Source organism: Andrographis paniculata, unplaced genomic scaffold, assembly GCF_009805555.1.
Source record: "Andrographis paniculata isolate CXL003 unplaced genomic scaffold, ASM980555v1 Contig76END, whole genome shotgun sequence".
Taxonomy (NCBI): Eukaryota; Viridiplantae; Streptophyta; class Magnoliopsida; order Lamiales; family Acanthaceae; genus Andrographis; species Andrographis paniculata.
The window spans coordinates 113,922-135,271 of record NW_026137613.1 but is presented as its reverse complement, the minus strand read 5'-3'; the positions used below and the strand labels follow the sequence as shown (position 1 = coordinate 135,271).

The window sequence follows — 21,350 nt, the reverse complement described above, 5'->3', positions numbered from 1 at the left end:
TGAATTTATCTCACACCACCGACTCATCTTCGCTTCGCATGACAATAATATCTAATATAGTAGTCCATCCGTCCCAAGCACCCTATAATATTTTTTTTTGTTCCAAACGCTCTGTAATATTTTTAAAAATAATTAATTATTAAATCTCTATCTCACACTTTATTCTTTCATGTCGTCTAAATAAAAAAATAAAATATATATTTCTCTCTATTTCTCATAAATATTGCAACTTGTTTGAAACGGAGGGAGAGTAATAAATAAATATAGGGATATCGATAATTGTTTTGTTGATGTATATTTCCAGCCTAATTGTTTCCCTTCCACACTACTACTACTACTATTCATTCCCTTGTGAGCCAACCGCCACCACTACACGTCCTTCACCTACACCCACACCCAGAGAGAGAGAGACACACACACACACACAGTGATAGAATAGTGGTCATCGGTCTATCCCCCCCCCCCCCCCCCCCCCCCATATATAAATAAATCTCCACTCCACTCCCCCTTCCCTTCACCGCAACCAATCCTCCAGCTGCTCCTCCTCCTCATTTCTCTCCATCTGTCGTGATTAGGGTGGGTGGATTGGTAGGTGCATTTTTTTTGTGTTGATTCTTTATTTTGCTCAATTCCTTTTCCTTTTCCGTATTTCCGCTTCCACCTCTTTGGCTCTGTCCTGCATTGATCCGGTGTGGATTCAGGTGTAATTCTTAGTCACTGGATCTGATTTACTGTTTTGCGATTCCCGTTTGTCTGTGTCCGTCCGTTACGGGTGGATTGGATCTTGGGATCTTTCTTTGATTTTATGTCTTCTTCGATATTCACGAGGAGATGTGCTATGTTTTGCTTTTCTTATGCTGGGGACTTGGCTCAAATGCTCGATGAGACGAGCAGATTACTTCCTTTGATTTGGGATTTATAGATGTTTATCCTGTCAGTGTACGTGTGATCTACTGACGATTGCTTAAATGTGTCGCCCGGTTGTGTCATCATATGAAGCGATTCCGATTAGCTTTTCTTTTTAGAATGAATTAATATGGATTCTTGCTGTACCTTCTGCTGTTGTATTGCGAACTTGTGACTTGGATCTTTTGGGAACAATGATGAAATAGTGTCATGCTTAGCTTCTTTAAGGGAACGGGAATCACATAGGAAGGGTGAGAGTAATAACCATACAACAAGAGCAATCTAAAATTCCTAGGCAATATTGGTGTAGATCAGTACATTACTCTGATCTTGGGGATTACCTTTCGGATCTTGCTCCTTCTTCTTGCTTATAGAACCTTTTTAATGATTTTTTATTGCTGGCATCTGTAAGAGTGCATGTTAGTCTTGTGATATATCAACTTTGGACTGTATATAGTGATGTATATTGATACTTTCTGTAGATGAGAGGTCATTGTAGTTCTTGCTCCATCTTCTTGTTTATAGATGTTAGTATTGAGGTGTTCCAGTTGTCATTTTTTAACAGAATGTTACACACGTGAACTTTTGTTGGAAAGTGATATGTCAACAATTCTATTGTAAACTTTGTCTCTTTAAGGATCATGCAGATCTTATATGGAAGGTTAATTTTATAAAATAACATATTTTGTCAAAGCTAGGAGCCTAGGAGTATGTGTCCTTTGTTGAAGATCTTGAAATGGTTATAATATTAATATTTCTGGCGATCTTGTGTTAGATATTCAATGTGATCTTAATCGTAGCGGTGATTCAGGTCAAACCATGGCAACTGGGCAACTCTTCTCAAAAGATAGTCAAGCACTGTTCTACAACTACAAGCAACTGCCCATTCAGCGTATGCTTGATTTTGATTTCCTCTGTGGTAAGCTTACTTGAAGCATTTTTTTTCCACGTGATTTTGTCAAGTTGATGTGCGTTTCACAGTTGATTGATAAAAGGATTTGCAAGTTTGAATGTTGTGTCTTGTGCTCTCTAACTCAGGGAGAGAGACACCTTCTGTTGCTGGAATTATTAACCCTGGTTCTGAAGGATTCCAGAAACTATTTTTCGGCCAGGAGGAAATTGCCATTCCTGTGCACTCAGCGTGAGTTACATTCCTATATTATATATTTCACGTGGATCGTAACTTTTTCTTTAAGAATATAAAGATATTCTATAAGTGACATATCTTTTATATATACATATATATTGGTGGAGAACTTCGTAAGTTACAGTGCGTAAAATTTGTTTTTTCTGCTGAATTACAATGATGAATATAGATTTTCAATTGATGGCATAGGTCATATTGATAATGTATTTCTTTATATTTACACTTGCTGAGTTTCAATAATTACTATTTCCTTATGAAAAAACTATGGTGTTCTTCTTTGGTGAGGTTATTCCCATTTCAATACTGTTTGAAGTTCTTATTCTATATGTGAAGGCTTTCATTGAAACAATGTGTTGAAAGACATTGCAGAACTAAGATGCTCTGCTTTTCTGTAACTGGAGAAACTATCTGTGATTTCGTAAATGATATGAATGCATATTTGCAGAACTAGATTGGGAGCTGGGTAATACAAGTACAGCAGCCCCAATCAAATCAATAGTTGGAGTATCTCCTCTAGTCTAGTCCTTAGTGTATATAGATTCTGTTCCATGTGTTGCATAAGAAGCTCACAATGGTTGATCAAACCAATTATCATCATGGGAGTGTAATAAATTGACATCCTTCCCATCCAATGTTTTTATAGATCTTCCCTAAGGTACTTGTCTCGTTTAGTGATTATCTTTCAAGGTACTCCACAGGTATAGGTTACAGTCCTTACTCCTTACATTATGTACATTATGTATAATTGGAACCATTTAGTTGGTGTTTAGTGATTTTAGCATCACCAGAATAACACCTCAACTGATAGTATATTGTTCAGTCTCATGAATCCCAAACCAGCTGGAACAAGAAATCTAAGAGACCAGAAGTAAAACACAGTGGAGAATGTATAGGAGGCAAAACCTTCAAAGGGCTCATGAGTCCCCCGGTCCCATGACCCATACACAAATTGGACTTTGGTTGACGAGTGATGTTTGTGAGGCACCAGCAGTGTCCTTCACTACAAAGAACCAAATGCGAAATACCCATTATTGAGCTTTAGTTGGTTGTCATATCACGTATACAAAGAAACTCGCCCATGATATCTTAATTGATAGAGATTTATCTTTATATTTATTTATAGGAGTCAATATCCAGTTAATAGTTTCCCACACCTCTGGATTTACTCCCTGTTCTATTTGTATTGCTGTAGGTTGTGTATGTATCTCCGTACACTCACACATGCGCACACATATATAAACATATATAGCACTCATCACTATCAATCCTTGCATAGCACTTTAAGCTTCTAAGGGAAAACCTTTAAAAGTATCCTTGTATGTATCTATGTGAGTACATAAGAACGATATTTGTCTTGGTTAATTTTGATGACCTCCAATGTTTGGCATCTGTGTGACACTCATATTTTATTCTCATTGTTATGGATTTTTATTTAATATTAATTGTTTCTTATATGATGCCACAGCATTGAAGCTGCTTGCAATGCACATCCTACAGCAGATGTTTTTATCAACTTTGCATCGTTTAGAAGGTTGGTTTAGTTCTTTAAGAAATTTCTGAGTTACATCCTACTTCTATGATTGATCAGCTAAATTCAATTTTCCCAGTGCTGCTGCTTCGTCTATGGCTGCTCTCAAGCAGCCAACAATTAGAGTTGTGGCCATTATAGCTGAAGGAGTCCCTGAGTTAGATACCAAGCAGTTGATTGCTTATGCAAGGGCAAACAATAAGGTATCAGTTGTAACTCTTTATCTTGATTTTCGTACATATCCCATTATTTATGTTCAGTATGCATTTGTTTTATGCCTATTTCCTTGTGTAAGAAATAGAGGTTGTTAGCAAGTTATTCCTTTCTAACAAAAATGAGTGCATTTCAGGTTATAATTGGCCCTGCTACTGTTGGAGGTATTCAAGCTGGAGCCTTTAAGATTGGGGACACGGCAGGAACACTTGACAACATAATTCAATGCAAGTTGTACAGGCCCGGATCTGTAGGCTTTGTATCCAAATCTGTAAGTGATTTTTTCTTAAATAGGCAGGTAAATAGAGAAGATTACCCATACTCATAGAGTGATAGTATCGCATTGCTTGACAGGGTGGTATGTCTAATGAGCTGTACAACACAATTGCTCGGGTCACAGATGGAATCTATGAAGGTCAGATTTAAATCTTGAAAAGTCTTTCATTATTCTTATTATTATTTTCTTAAATATTTAATGTAATGTCATTTTGATGTGTTCTGGATAGGCATTGCCATTGGAGGGGATGTTTTCCCTGGGTCGACACTTTCTGATCATGTCCTGCGGTTTAACAATATACCTCAGGTTCTAACCATGTTTGAACTTTTACAACCTTGTAAAGATTTTAGAGTTGGATTTAACTTCACATACACAAGTTTCCTAATATACTCCAAACTGCACGCTACATTTAGAGGATGTTTTGATGTAGACGCTGCTAGTGTTGTTTTCTTTACAATAGCATAGTTTATTGAAGTCTTTTCTTGGGTCAAGAACTCACAGCACCATCCACCCTGTAATATTTAACTTCAGGAAATGTATGAATGATTAGCTACCAGGCTCCTGCTCTAGATAATATTGGCTAATTGTGCCTGACTGACCTTAACTTTTATATCCTGATTGAAACAGGTTAAAATGGTGGTTGTTCTTGGAGAACTTGGCGGGCGTGATGAGTATTCCCTTGTCGAGGCTCTTAAACAGGGTAAAATTAACAAGCCTGTGGTTGCATGGGTCAGTGGAACTTGTGCAAGGCTTTTCAAATCAGAAGTCCAATTCGGTCATGCGGTTAGAAATCATGACTTGCATACAGTTACCATGATTTATTGATACCCATGATATGTGGTATACTTAAATTTTTTATTTGATCACATAGGGAGCTAAGAGTGGTGGTGAGATGGAGTCTGCACAGGCTAAGAATCAAGCGCTCAAAGAAGCTGGTGCAGTTGTTCCCACTTCTTATGAAGCATTTGAAGGTGCAATCAAGGAAACATTTGAAAAGTTGGTGAGGCTTGAGCATTTTAGATACTTTGTAACCATAACATGATAATAATTCCCTTACTCTGCTTTCTTTCATAAAGTTGCTCAAGTGATCATTCCTTTCTGTTAGGCCGAGGCAGGGAAAATTGCACCAGTGAAGGAGGTGACACCCCCTCAGATACCCGAAGATCTTAACATAGCAATCAAGAGTGGAAAAGTTCGGGCTCCAACACATATTATTTCCACAATCTCTGATGATAGGGGTATGTGTATTCATTTGCATATTAATCTTTTTTTTTTTTTATTTATTGTCGAACTGTCTCTAAAATTTGAAATGCTTGTCTTACGTATTGAAGGTGAAGAGCCAACCTATGCTGGCGTCCCGATGTCCTCCATTGTCGAAAAGGGATTAGGTGTGGGTGATGTTATCTCTTTATTGTGGTTCAAACGAAGCCTCCCTCAATACTGCACACGATTTATTGAGGTGATTATGTAGTCTTTTTTATTCCTCCCCCCTTCCCTATGCTCTTCGTTAACCTCAAGAGAAGGCCCTGTTCCCTCTCATCTTTTCTTTTTTCTTAATGCTGCTATTGATTTGCTAGATTTGTGTCATGTTGTGTGCCGACCACGGCCCATGTGTCTCTGGTGCTCACAACACCATTGTCACAGCTAGGGCTGGAAAAGATTTGGTGTCCAGTCTTGTGTCAGGTATGCAGCAAATTTTGTGACTTTTTTTTAATATTTATATGATTAAATAATAAATTGTGTTTGACTTTAAAATTAATTTTAAAAAATGAGCTTGAGGATTTGTTTGTGATCACCGAGTAGTACATTGCAACTTGCGAAACAGGTTTATTGACAATTGGCCCCCGGTTTGGTGGAGCTATTGATGACGCTGCACGGTACTTCAAGGATGCTTATGACAAAGTGAGTTACTTAATGGGTTTCCTAATAATTTCTTCAGTTATGAAAATAGTTTTCATATGCATTCTGTGTCCCCTAGGATAGTAGTTGTTGGTGAGTTAAGGTTTGATCCCCATTGTATGCATGAGTTTTATTGTTCTAAAAAATAGAAAGATCTAATGTGTGTCTAAGTAGCTTCACTTGATTTGTGGTGTTGTTTCAGGGTCTCACCCCTTATGAGTTTGTAGAAAGCATGAAGAAGAAAGGGATTCGTGTTCCCGGGATCGGTCACAGGTATCACAACTATAACATCAATTGTATTTTTGCTGACATTCATGTTGTATTTTACTTGCTTGTTTCTGAAATCCTATGGCTTATCAATGAAAACATCTTTCCTGCCTTTTTCTATTTCTGTAAAGAATCAAGAGAGGCGATAACAGAGACCAGAGAGTGTTACTACTGCAGCGTTTTGCGCGTTCCAATTTCCCATCTGTCAAGTACATGGAATATGCAGTTGAGGTCGAAACCTACACACTTTCAAAGGCAAACAACCTTGTCCTCAATGTTGATGGCGCCATCGGGTCCTTGTTTCTGGATCTTCTTGCGGGCAGCGGTATGTTTACCAAGCAAGAAATCGACGAGATTGTTGGAATTGGTTACCTCAACGGTCTCTTTGTCCTGGCTCGCTCCATTGGTCTTATCGGGTGAGTTTTTCTTTTTCAATGATATACCCCCCATATCAAGCAAGCAATCAATCAATCATGAATTCAAATAATTTGTTGTGTATGGTTGGTTGGTTGGCTCAGGCACACATTTGACCAGAAGAGACTGAAGCAGCCCCTGTATCGTCACCCATGGGAAGACGTCCTCTACACCAAGTGATTGATTGCTTCTGCTTATGCTTCTATTTTTATTGTTACGACTATGTAATACTAGTGCTGCTTATTTGTTGTTGGGGGTGCATGTATTGTTATTAGTACGTACTGTTGAATGGATGGCTCACTTGTGCCTTTTTGTTGGGTAAGTTAGAGAATAATAAACAGACGAAGATGTAGTTGGAGAATTGAATTCAATTCACTCCTGTTAATTCCAAACGAGGAAGGAAGGAGTGTTTTCTGCATAATGTGTTGTGCTGTGTAGAGACGGTGGGTTGTGACATTCAGCTCAGCAGCTGCCCTGTTGGTGTGGCTTACAGGGCATGCTACTAGTGAATCATAGTATTGGATAAGAAGATAGGCGTGCTGTTATGTTATGTTGTGGAATCTGTGGGTTGATGCTTTTTTGTGTCGTCTGGAATACTGATTAATAATTCATATTATTTGGGTGGTTGTTTGTTTTTGATGAGAAGAGGTTGGGGATCTTATTACGGCTTGTTGTGCGGCAGCCGTGAGTATCAGCAATGCAATGTACATGGCCCGACCACAAATGGAGGATTGTAGATTGCAGAGGAGATGATGGGATTGCTACATACAGACACTAGTATTTGGAAGAGAAAACAAAAGTCTCTAGTAATAAAAATGAGTGAATATTATCATATCTATCAATAGCGATGGGATGGAGTTTGGTGTCAATTATTGTACAAAACTTCACGTGGGCAGAATGTGATCCGAAAGGGAAATTCAAGACATGATGTGACCCACCACTTGTTGCGCTTGTTGTCCTCCTCTCCTCTCCTCTGCTCTGCTCTGCTCCTCCCTCCTACTGTCTGGCTGTCTGTCTGTCTCTCTCTCTCTCTCTCTCTCTCTCCCTCTCCCTCTCCCTCTCCCTCCCTCAAAGTAAGTATTATGAGATTGATTTTTATCCAAACAGGAAGATGATGACGGTGATGATGGGTTTGGGATCACTAGAGAGAGCAAATGCAAATGCAAATGCAACCATCTAAGACTTGGTCACACGCTAATGACTAATGCTGCTTTCATCCGTAGGTTTGTTTGTTTGGTTGGTTAGTAGTGTTGATGCAAACAATTATAAATAAATCAAATATACAAAGAAAAAAAAAAGATGTGAATCTAAGCATCCAAACGTGGCCCTATTGCTCAGACACAAATATTGGGCCAATCAAATCCTTTTGTTATGTCAAACAGTTGACCTCTGCCAAACTACACAGTGCTCATCCCATTTTTTTCTTAATTATTTTTTTTATGATTTCCTTCGTTCAGAAAGGAAGTTGATCTTAGTTTATTAAAATAAAGAACTAAAAAGGAAAAAGGAGTAGAAGAGTATTTTGTCGTGTTTTTGTTTTTCTTCCCAATCGTTTTTTTTTTTTTTAATACATATGTGTATATAATTTCTTATTTTATTAATTTTAAATCGTCTTTTATACATCTCAAAATGGGTAAAAACACACGCTTAGAATTGGGATACGACAGCGAATCCCCAAATATCAAAATTAAATTGAATCAATACAAACACTCGACTAAGGTAACTATTGTCTGTTGGTTTGCTTAGTAAAACTAATCCATCCGAAACCGAAACACAGACACTACAATAATACAATACAAGTACACAACACCCGAATATACTACAATACAAAACAATAGACAGTCCAAGAATCAATACCCACCCATCCAAAGTCGGGAGCGCTGCAGTGCAGACTGTAATAAGATCAAAGAAAAAGAGAGGGCTGGCTTGTCATGGCTTGGGTGGCTCTCTAATCCTTCTCAAATCCCAAATTCCTCACAAACTCTCCGTGAGACTGATTTGATTTTTATTTGATTTGCTCCCTCCCCGGAATTCTCTTCCCCTTCCATCCATCCTTCCTTCCTTCCTTTTGGTGATAATCAATCCCACTGCTTGGAATTCCTTCCAGTTCCAGTTCCAGTTGATGAAGGAAGGAAGCAGGTTGGTCCCGTCCGGTCCGGTGATGGAATGATTGCCTCGGAAAGCCGCAGCAAAGCCGCACATTCAGATTCAGGTGGCTCTCGGTTCCCGAATCCCCACCCTTCCTGGACATTGGGATCTCTGCCCAACTTCCGCTGAAACTCGTGGGTTAGGAGGTTAGGCAGGTGTTCGACGATATGACTGCTTCGGGGAGGAGAGAGGCGCATGGGAATAGTCGCCACAATTCTCAAGCTTTAGTTCAAGCACAGTCTTCGGGTGCGTCCCATCACCGTTACCACGATGTCAGCACCAATTCAGGCTTAAACAGGGGTGGGGAATCCGTGAACAAGGCTGTGGCACAGTTCACTGTCGACGCGAGACTCCACGCCGTGTTTGAGAAATCGGGTGAGTCTGGGAAATCCTTTGATTACTCGCAGAGTGTTAGGACCACTCATGAATCCGTTCCCGAGCAGCAGATTACTGCCTACTTGTCGAGAATGCAGCGCGGCGGCCACATTCAGCCATTCGGTTGCATGATTGCCGTGAACGAGTCGAATTTCCGCGTGATCGCGTATTCGGAGAACGCCCGCGAAATGCTGGGCTTAACGCCTCAGTCAGTCCCAAGTCTCGAACGGCCCGAGATCTTGGCAATCGGGACTGATGTGAGAGCCCTTTTCACGCCGTCAAGCTCCGTGTTGCTGGAGAGGGCTTTTGGGGCGAGAGAGATTACGCTGATGAATCCTGTTTGGATTCATTCCAAGAATTCCGGGAAGCCCTTCTATGCAATCTTGCACAGGATAGACGTGGGGATTGTGATCGATCTGGAGCCTGCAAGGACCGAGGATCCCGCCCTCTCTATTGCCGGTGCCGTCCAGTCGCAGAAACTAGCAGTGAGAGCCATATCCCATTTGCAGTCCCTTCCTGGGGGTGATATTAAGCTTTTGTGTGACACCGTGGTTGAGAGCGTGAGGGAGCTCACCGGCTATGATCGAGTTATGGTTTATAAGTTTCATGAAGATGAGCATGGTGAGGTTGTGGCAGAGAGTAAGAGACCCGATCTAGAGCCATATATTGGTTTGCACTACCCGGCCACAGATATCCCTCAGGCTTCAAGGTTTTTGTTCAAGCAGAATAGAGTGAGGATGATTGTGGATTGTAATGCCACTCCCATTAGGGTCATCCAGGATGAAGTTTTGGCTCAGCCGCTATGTTTGGTCGGTTCGACTCTTAGGGCTCCTCATGGCTGCCACGCCCAATACATGGCAAATATGGGATCCATTGCCTCATTGACACTGGCAGTCATCATCAATGGAAGTGATGAAGATGGCGCTAAGGGACGGCACTCGATGAGGCTATGGGGCTTGGTTGTTGGTCATCACACATCTGCACGCTGCATTCCTTTCCCTCTTCGCTATGCTTGTGAATTCCTGATGCAGGCATTTGGGCTTCAACTGAACATGGAGTTACAGTTGGCTTCGCAACTATCGGAAAAGCATGTTCTAAGAACACAGACACTTTTGTGTGATATGTTGCTTCGAGACTCACCGACTGGAATTGTTACGCAGAGCCCAAGTATCATGGATCTGGTAAAATGTGATGGTGCTGCTCTGTACTACCATGGAAAGTATTACCCTCTTGGTGTCACACCTACAGGAGCTCAGATAAAGGATATAGTGGACTGGCTGTTGGCATATCATGGGGACTCGACAGGTTTGAGCACCGATAGTCTCGCTGATGCTGGGTACCCTGGGGCAGCCTCTCTCGGGGATGCAGTCTGTGGAATGGCCGTGGCCTATATTACTAGTAGAGATTTCTTGTTTTGGTTCCGATCTCACACTGCGAAAGAGGTCAAGTGGGGTGGTGCAAAGCATCATCCAGAGGACAAAGATGATGGGCAGCGGATGCATCCCCGTTCTTCCTTTAAGGCTTTTTTAGAAGTGGTCAAGAGCCGAAGCTTGCCATGGGAAAATGCTGAAATGGATGCTATTCACTCTTTGCAGCTAATTTTAAGAGATTCGTTCCGTGATGCTGATGCAGGCAACTCGAAAGCAGTGGTGCATTCTCCTGTTGCGGACTTGGAGTTACAAGGGATGGATGAACTGAGTTCTGTGGCTAGAGAAATGGTTAGGTTGATAGAGACTGCAACGGCTCCTATATTTGCTGTTGATGTTGAAGGCCGCGTAAACGGTTGGAATGCAAAAGTTGCAGAGTTGACCGGACTGTCTGTTGAGGAAGCAATGGGGAAGTCTTTGGTTCATGATCTTGTTCACAAAGAATCGGAAGAAATTGCTCGCAAGCTTCTGCTTCATGCTCTAAGAGGTGCTCCTCCTATTTCATTGATGTTCGCCATGTTTCTTTAGCAATATTTAATTCGAAATCTGTTAAGGGTAGTAGTATGTTTTATTGCTAACGGCAGGCGAGTGATGTATGCTGTCCCGATCATTGCTAGTAACTAGTATGCAAGCAGCAGCGTATGCTCTCGTTCACCTTCAATAACCTTTTGGACAATGAATAATTGATGCAGGCGTGGAAGATAAGAATGTGGAGTTAAGTTTGAGGACATTTGGCAGCGAACAACCAAAGAAAGCTGTATTCGTGGTGGTGAATGCATGCTCTAGCAAAGACTATACGAACAATATAGTTGGCGTATGCTTTATAGGCCAGGACGTTACGGGCCAGAAAGTGGTGATGGACAAATTCATCCACATCCAAGGCGACTACAAGGCGATCATACACAGCCCCAACCCGCTGATCCCGCCCATATTTGCTTCAGACGAGAATACTTGTTGCTCCGAGTGGAACACTGCTATGGAAAACCTTACAGGGTGGAACAGAGGAGAAGCCGTGGGGAAGATGTTGGTTGGGGAGATATTTGGCGGCTGCTGCCGGCTGAAGGGCCCGGACGCTATGACAAAATTCATGATCGTCTTGCACAACGCAATCGGAGGCCAGGACACCGACAAGTTCCCTTTTTCCTTCTTTGACAGAAATGGAAAGTACGTCCAAGCTCTCTTGACAGCAAACAAGAGGGTGAACATGGACGGCCAGATTGTGGGTGCCTTCTGCTTCTTGCAGACAGCGAGCCCGGAACTGCAGCAGGCTCTGAGAGTCCAAAGGCAACAAGAGAAGACATACGTTTCGAAGATGAAGGAGCTGGCTTACATTTGTCAGGAGATAAAGAATCCGTTGAGCGGAATACGATTCACCAACTCTCTGCTGGAAGCCACAAGTTTGACGGAGGACCAAAAGCAGTGTCTTGAAACCAGTGCTGCCTGCGAGAGGCAGATGCTAAAGATTATGAAGGACGTTGATCTGGAGAACATTGAGGATGGGTATAATCCGTTCTAACCCTACCTAAGCTAAGATAGATGTCATCTGTTAGAATCATAGCGATGATCTTGGTTAAGTCGGGTAAAGTACAACACCATTACATTCATCCATCCATCCATCTGCAGGGGCGTTGATTCAAAAATCAGTTACAGTTACAGATATAGTATAGTATGGTATAGATGAGAAGAGGCATTCAATCATAAGACTAGAATAGAATCTTATATATGTAGGTTGTTTTTGTTTTTCTAACATACAGAGTCAGTGAGTGAGTGAGTGAGTGATGTGCTCTAATTAATCAAGGTGGTCTGTGTGTGTATATATATATGTATATGTATCCAGGTTGGTGGAGCTTGAGAGAGCAGAGTTTGTTCTGGGAGGTGTGATCGATGCGGTTGTGAGCCAAGTGATGCTGTCGCTGAGGGAAAGAGGTCTGCAGTTGATCCGGGACATACCGGAGGAGGTGAAGACGCTGGCGATGTATGGGGACCAGGTCCGGATTCAACAGGTGCTGGCGGATTTCCTCATGAGCATGGTGCGGAGTGCGCCGTCGGCCCCGGATGGTTGGGTGGAGTTACGGCTGCAACCGAGCTTGAAGCAGGACTGTGGTGCTTCGGGGCCAGGCACGGCGCACATCGAGTTCCGGTGAGGAGTGTATTTGTGTTTGTGTGTTTCTTGGTGATGACAGACGGCATGAATGGAATGGAATTTGGTTGAAACAGGATCGCGTGCCCCGGGGAGGGGCTGGCGGCGGAAGTGGTGCAGGAGATGTTCCAGAGCCAGAGGGGGGCGGGGGGGCGGTGGGGGAGCCCGGAAGGGCTGGGGCTGAGCATGTGCAGGAAGATCGTGAGGAGCATGAGGGGGGAGGTTCAGTACATCCGGGAGTCGGAGCGCTGCTACTTCCTCATCCTGCTGGACCTTCCACTCCCATCCCCCGCCCCCGCTCCCGCTCCCCGCGGATCATCATCGTCATCGTAGCAGATGATGGGTGACAGTTGGTTGAGTTGAGGAGAGGAGAGACATCACGTCCGGTCCGGTCCGGTCCGGTCAGTCGCCACGCTTGGCTCCTTTAGCTAGCTTAATTTATTTCTTTTTAATTAGGAGGCGGTATAATTGATAATTAATGATGATGAGGATGAGGATGATGATATAATAATAATAATAATAATAATAATAATAATAATATGTGCATGTATGTATGAATGTATATATGAATTTACTCCACTCCACTCCACTCCACTTTTCTGTGAGTGTGAGTGTGAGTGTGAGTGGTTGCTGCTGTTGCTTCCAATCCAATCCAATCCTCTCCTCTCCTCTCCTCTCCTCTCCTCTCCTCTCCACTATAGTTATAACTTCCGACCAGCCTACCTAGTTTAGTAAGTTGGCTGGTTATACATGGTCTGGCCTGGGCGGCTAAGGTAGCCTCCTAGCCTGCTAGGCGTAGCCAAAGCCAACCTCTGCTGTCTGTCTGTCTGCCCGAATAGAAAGACTACTTACTTAGTATGTGTTGGTTTGTTTGGGAGTTTTGATTATGATTTAGAATGTGAAGAGTAAATTTTTTAATTTAAATCGGATCGGATCGGATGGATATGATATAAATAGGTATTATGCAGACGCAGCATGAATGAATGTGGTGCTGAATTGTGTGTGTACGTGACATTACAATATACATTTATCCTAATTACGACTCAACACTACTGGTAAATCAATATCAATATCAATATCAGTATCAATATATAGATAGATATCTAGAGGGAAATCCGTGTTGGGTTTGGGTTCCTCCTATGTGTTGGAGGTCCAACAATTCAAGTTAGCCCAGGAAGAATTAAAAGCCCACTTTTGTCAATTGTTGCCCTAGCCGCCTTAGTTGGGAGAGGGGTCAATTGGGTGCAGAGATTGAGAGAGACAATTGTTATCCACGCACGCGAGAGAATCGGCAAGTAAGAGATAATTTCAACTCGGTTCCGATCAACAGTCTCGTCATCTTCGGATGTTCTTTTTGGTATCGTTGATTTCTCCTTATTTGTTTGGATTCGATTTTGAATCTTATTGGTTGGGGATTGGAATGGGTTGTTTGTAGTTGGGAGATCTCTTGTGATTGGGGTTCGATTCTTGTATTTGGGTGTGGAGCTTGATAGCCCTTTTGATTGTGGTTATCTTTTTTATTGTACGAACCTTTTTGAGATAGTGGATTTTTGCCTTGGGTCGGGTGATAGGCCTCGTGGTTTTTATCCTTCACTTTGAAGGAGTTTTCCACGTTAAAAGTTTCGGTGTCTCGTATTGTTATTTCCGTTTTTATTGGTGGTTTTCATTCATCTTCTTTTGGTAGAAAAATAATTGATTGAAGGCAAAGGTTTTGGTGGAACATTTTGAACACACTGCTTGGGCGTGACCACGCTTAAGGAGTACGTCAAATCTAATTTTGGTTTGCATTTTGGCCTTCTTCCGGTATTCTTCCAACATAAAGTGGTATCAGAGTAAGGTTGTTTGGGAGTATATCAGAGTAAGGTTGTTTGGGAGTGTTATTTACCATTGAAAGATGGATGTGAATTTGGGAAGAATGATTTGCTTAGATGGAACAAATTATCATGTTTGGAAAGGAAAGATAACTGATCTTCTATATGTGAAGAAGTTACACGGGCCAGTGTTTTCCGCGGCAAAGCCTGAAGTTGAAACTAGTGATGCGGATTGGGAATTGGAGCATCGACAAGTATGTGGTTTCATAAGGCAATAGGTAGAAGACAATGTTTTGAATCACATTGTGAATGAGACCAATGCCAAAACATTGTGGGACAAGCTGGAAAGCTTATATGCTTCGAAGACTGGCAACAATAAGTTGTTTCTACTCAAGCAGGATATGCGTTTGAGTTATCATGAGAGCAAGTCTATTTCCGATCACATAAATGAGTTTCAAGGATGTTTCGATCAGCTGTCAGGCATGGGAGTGAAGTCTGATGATGAGGTACTTGGTTTGTGGCTACTTAATACTCTTCCAGATTCATGGGAAGGTTTCAGAGTCTCTTTGCCTAATTCTGCGCTCGATGGGATAGTCACTTTGGAGTTTATCAAAAGTGCTATTTTGAATGAAGAGGTGAGGATGAAGACTCTTGACACTTCATCTTCTCATTCGGAGATCCTTGTTACGAATAATAGGGGGAGAAGTTGGAACATAGGCCGAGATCATGGGAATCGAGAAAAGAGTCGAGGAAGAAGTAAGTCAAAGCCAAAATACAAAGACCTTGAGTGTCATTATTGTGGCAAACGGGGACACATCAAAAGATATTGTTTCAAGTTGAAAAAGGAGCAGAAAGGCAAAGACAACAAGTATGAGCATAAAGATGATGATAGGAGCAATGATCGTGTGAATACGACAATGCCGGAGGATCTCGTCATTGTGTATAAGGAAGAGGGAGTTCATCTTACCCAAAATGAGACTAGTTGGGTTGTGGATAGTGGAGCTGCATTCCATGTGACTGCTAATAGGGATTTTTTCACATCATATACTCCGGGAGACTTTGGAGTCTTGAAGATGGGAAATGATGGCTTGGCGAAAGTAGTAGGCACATGAACAGTGTGTTTGGATACCAGTAGTGGATACACACTAGTGCTGAAGGATGTGAGGCATGCTCCCGATGTTCGACTGAATCTAGTCTCCACTGGCAGGTTGGATGATGATGGATATTCTTGCTATTTCGGTGATGGAAAATGGAAGATTACCAAAGGTTCTATGGTAATTGCTCAGGGTAAGAAAAAGTCCAGTTTATATTGGTTTCATGCTATTATTTCTGCGAATGGTGCTAATGCAGTTCAGAATGGGAGTTCTTCGAGCTTATGGCATAGGAGATTGAGTCACATTAGTGAAAAAGGACTCGATACTTTGGCGAAAAAGAATCTACTCCCTGGTATTACACGTGTTCAACTTGATAAGTGTTCACATTGCCTTGTGGGAAAGCAAAGACGGGTTTCTTTTGTTCATCACCCTCCTACGAGAAAAAGAGATATTCTTGAATTGATCCATTCGGATGTGTGCGATCCTTTGAAGGTAAAGTCTTTTGGAGGTGCAGTTTATTTTGTTACCTTCATTGATGATCACTCAAGAAAATTATGGGTTCGAGTGTTAAAATCGAAAGATCAGGTTCTTGATGTTTTTGTTGAGTTTCATGTTTCTGTGGAGAGAGAAACAGGTAAGAAATTGAAGTGCATCAGGACCGATAATGGAGGTGAATATCGTGGACCGTTTGATGCTTATTGTCGAAAGCATGGCATTCGACATCAGAAGACACCTCCTAAAACTCCGCAACTAAATGGCTTGGCAGAAAGGATGAATAGAACGTTGATGGAGAGAGTCAGATGCGTGCTTTCGGATGCTAAATTGCCTCAACATTTCTGGGGTGAGGCTTTATATGCAGTTGCTCGCATTATCAACCTGACTCCTACAGTGGCTTTGCAGACAGATGTTTCTGACAGAGTTTGGTACGGAAAAATAGTATCTTATGATCACCTCAAAGTTTTCGGATACAAGTGTTTTGTTCATGTGCCTAAGGATGAACGATCCAAGTTGGATGCTAAGACTCGACAGTGCATCTTTATTGGCTATGGTGATGATGAATTTGGCTATAGGTGTTACGATCCTATTGAGAAAAAGCTTGTCAGAAGCCGTGATGTTGTATTCATGAAGGATCAAACGATTGAGGACATTGAGACGAATCATAAGTCAAATGTTCAAAATAAAGACTTGATTTATCTGGATCAAGTTTTTACACCAAAATTGGGTGGTGATGAAAATCGGTCTGTCGGCGATGATGCTGTTGATGATGTTGATGTTGGTCCGGATTCGGTGGATATGGCAGAATCTTCATTGAGAAGGTCTACCCGGAATAGACAACCCTCCACTAGGTATTCATCTACGGAGTATGTGCTCTTAACCGAGAATGAAGAGCCTGAGGATTATGAAGAAGCAGTCCAAAGTCCTGAAAAAGAAAAGTGAATTGTTGCTATGAAAGATGAAATGCAATCCCTACATGCTAATGACAAGTATGAGTTAGTTGAGCTTCCAAGTGATAGAAGAGCATTGAAAAATAGGTGGATCTATATGGTGAAGCATGAAGAACACTCATCATCTCGTCGATACAAAGCCAGACTTGTTGTGAAGGGCTTTAGTCAAAAACATGGTGTTGATTTTGAGGAGATTTTTTCACCGGTTGTCAAGATGACTTATATTCGAGTTATCTTGGGTTTGGCTGCTTGTCTTGATTTAGAAGTGGAGCAAATGGATGTCAAGACGGCATTTCTTCACGGTGATCTTGAAGAAGAAATTTATATGGAGCAGCCTAGAGGTTTTGTGGTGAAAGGGAAGGAGAACCATGTATGTCGATTGAAAAAGAGCTTGTATGGGCTTAAACAGGCTCCACGGCAGTGGTACAAGAAATTTGAATTTGTTATGATTCAACAAGGGTACAAGAAGACTGATGCCGACCCTTGTGTTTTCGTGCAGTGGTTCTCAGGTATTGATGTTATCATCTTACTTCTTTATGTAGATGATATGCTCATTGTAGGCTCTTCAGCCTCAAAAATAAATAATTTGAAGAAAGAGTTGAGCAAACATTTTGCGATGAAGGATTTGGGGCCAACTAGAAGTATTCTTGGGATGTATATTTCTCGGAATAGGAAAGATAAAAAGTTATGGTTATCTCAAGAAAAATATATCGAAAAAGTGTTGCAGCGGTTCAACATGGACAAGGCCAAAGCTACTTCTACTCCGCTTGCTGCTTCGTTTAAATTGAGTATGAAGCAGTGTCCTTCTACTGAGAAAGAAAAGGAAGATATGCAGCGGATTCCTTATGCCTCAGCGGTTGGAAGTTTGATGTACTCTATGGTGTGTACTCGGCCGGACATAGCTCACGCAGTTGGTGTTGTCAGCAGATTCATGTCGAATCCTGGCAAAGAGCATTGGAGTGCAGTGAAATGGATTCTGAAATATCTTTCGGGAACTTCGAATATGAGGTTGTGCTTTGGTACTGATAAGCCGGAGCTTGTTGGTTATACAGATTCTAATATGGCTGGAGATATTGATAATAGGAAGTCTACTTCTGGATACTTGATAACTAATGCAGGGGGAGCTATTTCATGGCAATCCCGGTTGCAGAAATGTGTTGCACTCTCTTCCACCGAGGCGGAGTTTATTGCTGCTACCGAAGCTTGCAAGGAGTTATTATGGTTGAAAACTTTTGTGAGTGAAATCGGTTTCGCTCAACAAAAGTATATTTTGTATTGCGACAATCAAAGTGCGATCCATCTTAGCAAGAATCCGACATTTCATGGGAGATCGAAACATATTGATACAAGATATCATTGGATTCGAGAGGTTTTGGATTCTAAGTTGATTGAAGTTGATAAAATCCACACAGATGAAAATGGTGCAGATATGTGCACTAAAAGTCTTCCAAGAGACAAGTTCGAGTTCTGCAGGATGGCTGCAGGGTTGGTTGCATCCTCCACATAGTCGGAATGGGGAGAATTGTTGGGTTTGGGTTTCTCATATGTGTTGGAGGCCCAACAATTCAAGTTAGCCCAGGAAGAATTAAAAGCCCACTTTTGTCAATTGTTGCCCTAGCCGCCTTAGTTGGGAGAGGGGTCAATTGGGTGCAGATATTGAGAGAGACAATTGTTATCCACACACGCGAGAGAATCGGCAAGTAAGAGATAATTTCAACTCGGTTCCGATCAACGGTCTCATCATCTTCGGATGTTCTTTTTGGTATCGTTGATTTCTCCTTATTTGTTTGGATTCGATTTTGAATCTTATTGGTTGGGGATTGGAATGGGTTGTTTGTAGTTGGGAGATCTCTTGTGATTGGGGTTCGATTCTTGTATTTGGGTGTGGAGCTTGATAGCCCTTTTGATTGTGGTTATCTTTTTTATTGTACGAACCTTTTTGAGATAGTGGATTTTTGCCTTGGGTCGGGTGATAGGCCTCGTGGTTTTTATCCTTCACTTTGAAGGAGTTTTCCACGTTAAAAGTTTTGGTGTCTCGTATTGTTATTTCCGTTTTTATTGGTGGTTGTCATTCATCTTCTTTTGGTAGAAAAAATAATTGATTGAAGGCAAAGGTTTTGGTGGAATACTTTGAACACACTGCTTGGGCGTGACCACGCTAAAGGACTACGTCAAATCTAATTTTGGTTTGCATTTTGGCTTCTTCCGGTATTCTTCCAACAATCCGTTCCATCTTTTTTTCCAAATCCTACCCTACCCTATTGCTCCTTCGGTCTCATAATATAATTATATTTTAAATTTTACAATTTATTTAATTATTTTAACTTTAATATTTTATTATACAGTATTCACTTTTATTAATATATTTTTTAATTATTTACTAATCATATCATATAATATATATATATAAAACAGTTCAAAACTGGACCCCGACAAGTTCATTTTTAAGTACATTAGTTTTTCAAGGAAGTTTTTATAGTGAACTATAAAACTTTATTTCTTTTATTGGAGAAGATTGACATCCGGGAAGAAATTTCTTTAGGCAAGTTTTACAGGGTGTTCACATTTTATTTCTTCAGGCAAGTCTTACAGCGTGGTCTTCTGCAGTGCAAGGGTGTTGTTCTTCAGGCAACAAAAACTTTATTTCTTTTATTGGAGAAGATTACCGTCCTGAGAAAAAGTTTCTTCAGACAAGTTTTACAAGGTGTTCACATTTTATTTCTTCAGGCAAGTCTTACAGCGTGGTCTTCTGCAGTGCAAGGGTGTTGTTCTTCAGGCAACAAAAACTTTATTTCTTTTATTGGAGAAGATTACCGTCCTGAGAAAAAGTTTCTTCAGACAAGTTTTACAAGGTGTTCTTCGTTTTTTTTTTTTCTTCAGGCAAGTTTTACAGGGTGTTCTCCTTTTATTTCTTGAGGCAAGTTTTACAGCATGTTCTCCTTTTATTTCTTCAGACAAGTTTTACAATGTGTTCTCTTTTTATTTGTTCAGGCAACTCCTTTTATTTTTTCAGGCAAGTTTTACAGCGTGTTCTTTCTGGCAAAGCAAGGGTGTTGTTCTTCAGGCAACAAAAATTTTATTTCTTTTATTTTAGAAGATTGCCAAGTTTTACCCGGTGTTCTTCTTTTTCTTCAGGCAAGTTTTACAACGTGTTCTCCTTTTATTTCTTCAGGCAAGTTTTACAGTATGTTCTCTTTTATTTCTTCAGGCAAGTTTTACAGCGTGTTCTTTCTGGCAAGGCAAGGGTATTGTTCTTCAGACAACAAAAACTTTATTTCTTTTATTTGAGAATATTGTCATCCGGAGAAGAAAATTTCTTCAGGCAAATTTTACAGGGTGTTCTCCTTTTATTTCTTCACGCAGAAATTCTTGAAGCAAGTTTTGCAAGGTATTCTCCTTTTATTTATTCAGGCAAGTTTCACAAGGTGTTCCTTTTTTTTTTTTTTTTCTTATATTCATTTTTATTAATTATATTTTTCGAATTTTTGTATATATTTTTAGTCCTACTTTATTTTTAGAAAAGATTCTCACCAGGAGAAGAAGATTCTTCGGGCAAGTGTTTTTTTCTAAAATTTAATTTATGGCAGAAATCCGAAACTTTTACTTCTTTCTCAAGTTCTTATATCTTCCTGTTATTTCATTATATTCATTTATATTAATTATATTTTTTTTTGAATTTTTTATAATTTTTTAGCCTTGTTTTTTTAATTGGAGAAGATAAAATTTTTCTACGGAAAAGATTGCCACCGGAGCAGGAGCAGAAGTCCGTCTTCTTGAAATTTAGTTTTTAGAGTAAATTTTTGAATGAATTTGAGTTAGCAGAAGTCCGTCTTTCTTGAAGTAAGTTTTTAAAGTAAATTTTTGAATGAATTTGAGTTTTTGAATAAATTATCATTGATAAATTATCCATGAATAATTTAAGTTTTTCAATAAAATTAGACTTATCTTCATATTTAATCAAAAATAATTTGTAGTCCGATAAGTTATTGAATAAATTTAAATTTTTCAATAAATTAATTTTACACGGTGTTTTTTTTTTAAATTTAATTTTTACTTCTTTCTAAAATTCTTATATTTTCCTATTATTTGATTCATATTTATTTTTATTAATTATATTTTTTTTGAATTATTGTATAATTTTTTAGCCCTTTTTTTATGGTAGAAAACAAAATTTTTTTGCCGAAAAAACTTGCCACTGTGTGTTCCTTTTTTTAAAAAAAAAAATTAATTTTTATTTTTTTCTCAAGTTCTTATATTTT

General features: G+C 40.4%; 2 protein-coding genes across 5 annotated transcripts; both read left to right on the top strand.

Annotated features, from left to right (window-relative positions):
* Window positions 1-436: 436 nt before the first annotated feature.
* On the top strand, window positions 437-7,290 carry LOC127266447 (ATP-citrate synthase beta chain protein 2). Of its 3 annotated transcripts, none has more exons than XM_051296701.1 (17): window positions 437-588; window positions 1,718-1,825; window positions 1,945-2,047; window positions 3,519-3,584; window positions 3,661-3,784; window positions 3,931-4,065; window positions 4,149-4,209; window positions 4,301-4,377; window positions 4,699-4,854; window positions 4,943-5,071; window positions 5,177-5,309; window positions 5,403-5,530; window positions 5,649-5,754; window positions 5,897-5,973; window positions 6,173-6,243; window positions 6,369-6,653; window positions 6,756-7,290. In XM_051296701.1, the coding sequence occupies exons 2-17, from the start codon at window positions 1,726-1,728 to the stop codon at window positions 6,829-6,831; spliced, it is 1,827 nt and encodes a 608-aa protein (XP_051152658.1). In that variant the 5' UTR covers window positions 437-588; window positions 1,718-1,725; the 3' UTR covers window positions 6,832-7,290. The 3 variants fall into 3 exon arrangements, with proteins under 3 accessions (XP_051152658.1, XP_051152660.1, XP_051152659.1); XM_051296703.1 differs by having other exon boundaries at window positions 447-576; XM_051296702.1 differs by having other exon boundaries at window positions 543-701.
* Window positions 7,291-8,445: 1,155 nt separating this feature from the next.
* On the top strand, window positions 8,446-13,279 carry LOC127266445 (phytochrome B-like). 2 transcript variants are annotated; one of them, XM_051296699.1, is made up of 5 exons: window positions 8,446-8,638; window positions 8,759-11,088; window positions 11,294-12,101; window positions 12,439-12,741; window positions 12,819-13,279. In XM_051296699.1, the coding sequence occupies exons 2-5, from the start codon at window positions 8,967-8,969 to the stop codon at window positions 13,072-13,074; spliced, it is 3,489 nt and encodes a 1,162-aa protein (XP_051152656.1). In that variant the 5' UTR covers window positions 8,446-8,638; window positions 8,759-8,966; the 3' UTR covers window positions 13,075-13,279. The 2 variants fall into 2 exon arrangements, with proteins under 2 accessions (XP_051152656.1, XP_051152655.1); XM_051296698.1 differs by having other exon boundaries at window positions 8,446-11,088.
* Window positions 13,280-21,350: the final 8,071 nt, after the last annotated feature.

Coding starts and splice junctions, on each gene's coding strand:
- LOC127266445 (XM_051296699.1), top strand. CDS start 8,967: ATGACTGCTTCGGGGAGGAGAGAGGCGCATGGGAATAGTCGCCACAAT. Junction 12,102..12,438: donor CTGGAGAACATTGAGGATGG/GTATAATCCGTT, acceptor ATATGTATCCAG/GTTGGTGGAGCTTGAGAGAG. Junction 12,742..12,818: donor ACGGCGCACATCGAGTTCCG/GTGAGGAGTGTA, acceptor TGGTTGAAACAG/GATCGCGTGCCCCGGGGAGG.
- LOC127266447 (XM_051296701.1), top strand. CDS start 1,726: ATGGCAACTGGGCAACTCTTCTCAAAAGATAGTCAAGCACTGTTCTAC. Junction 3,785..3,930: donor ATGCAAGGGCAAACAATAAG/GTATCAGTTGTA, acceptor AGTGCATTTCAG/GTTATAATTGGCCCTGCTAC. Junction 4,378..4,698: donor GGTTTAACAATATACCTCAG/GTTCTAACCATG, acceptor TGATTGAAACAG/GTTAAAATGGTGGTTGTTCT.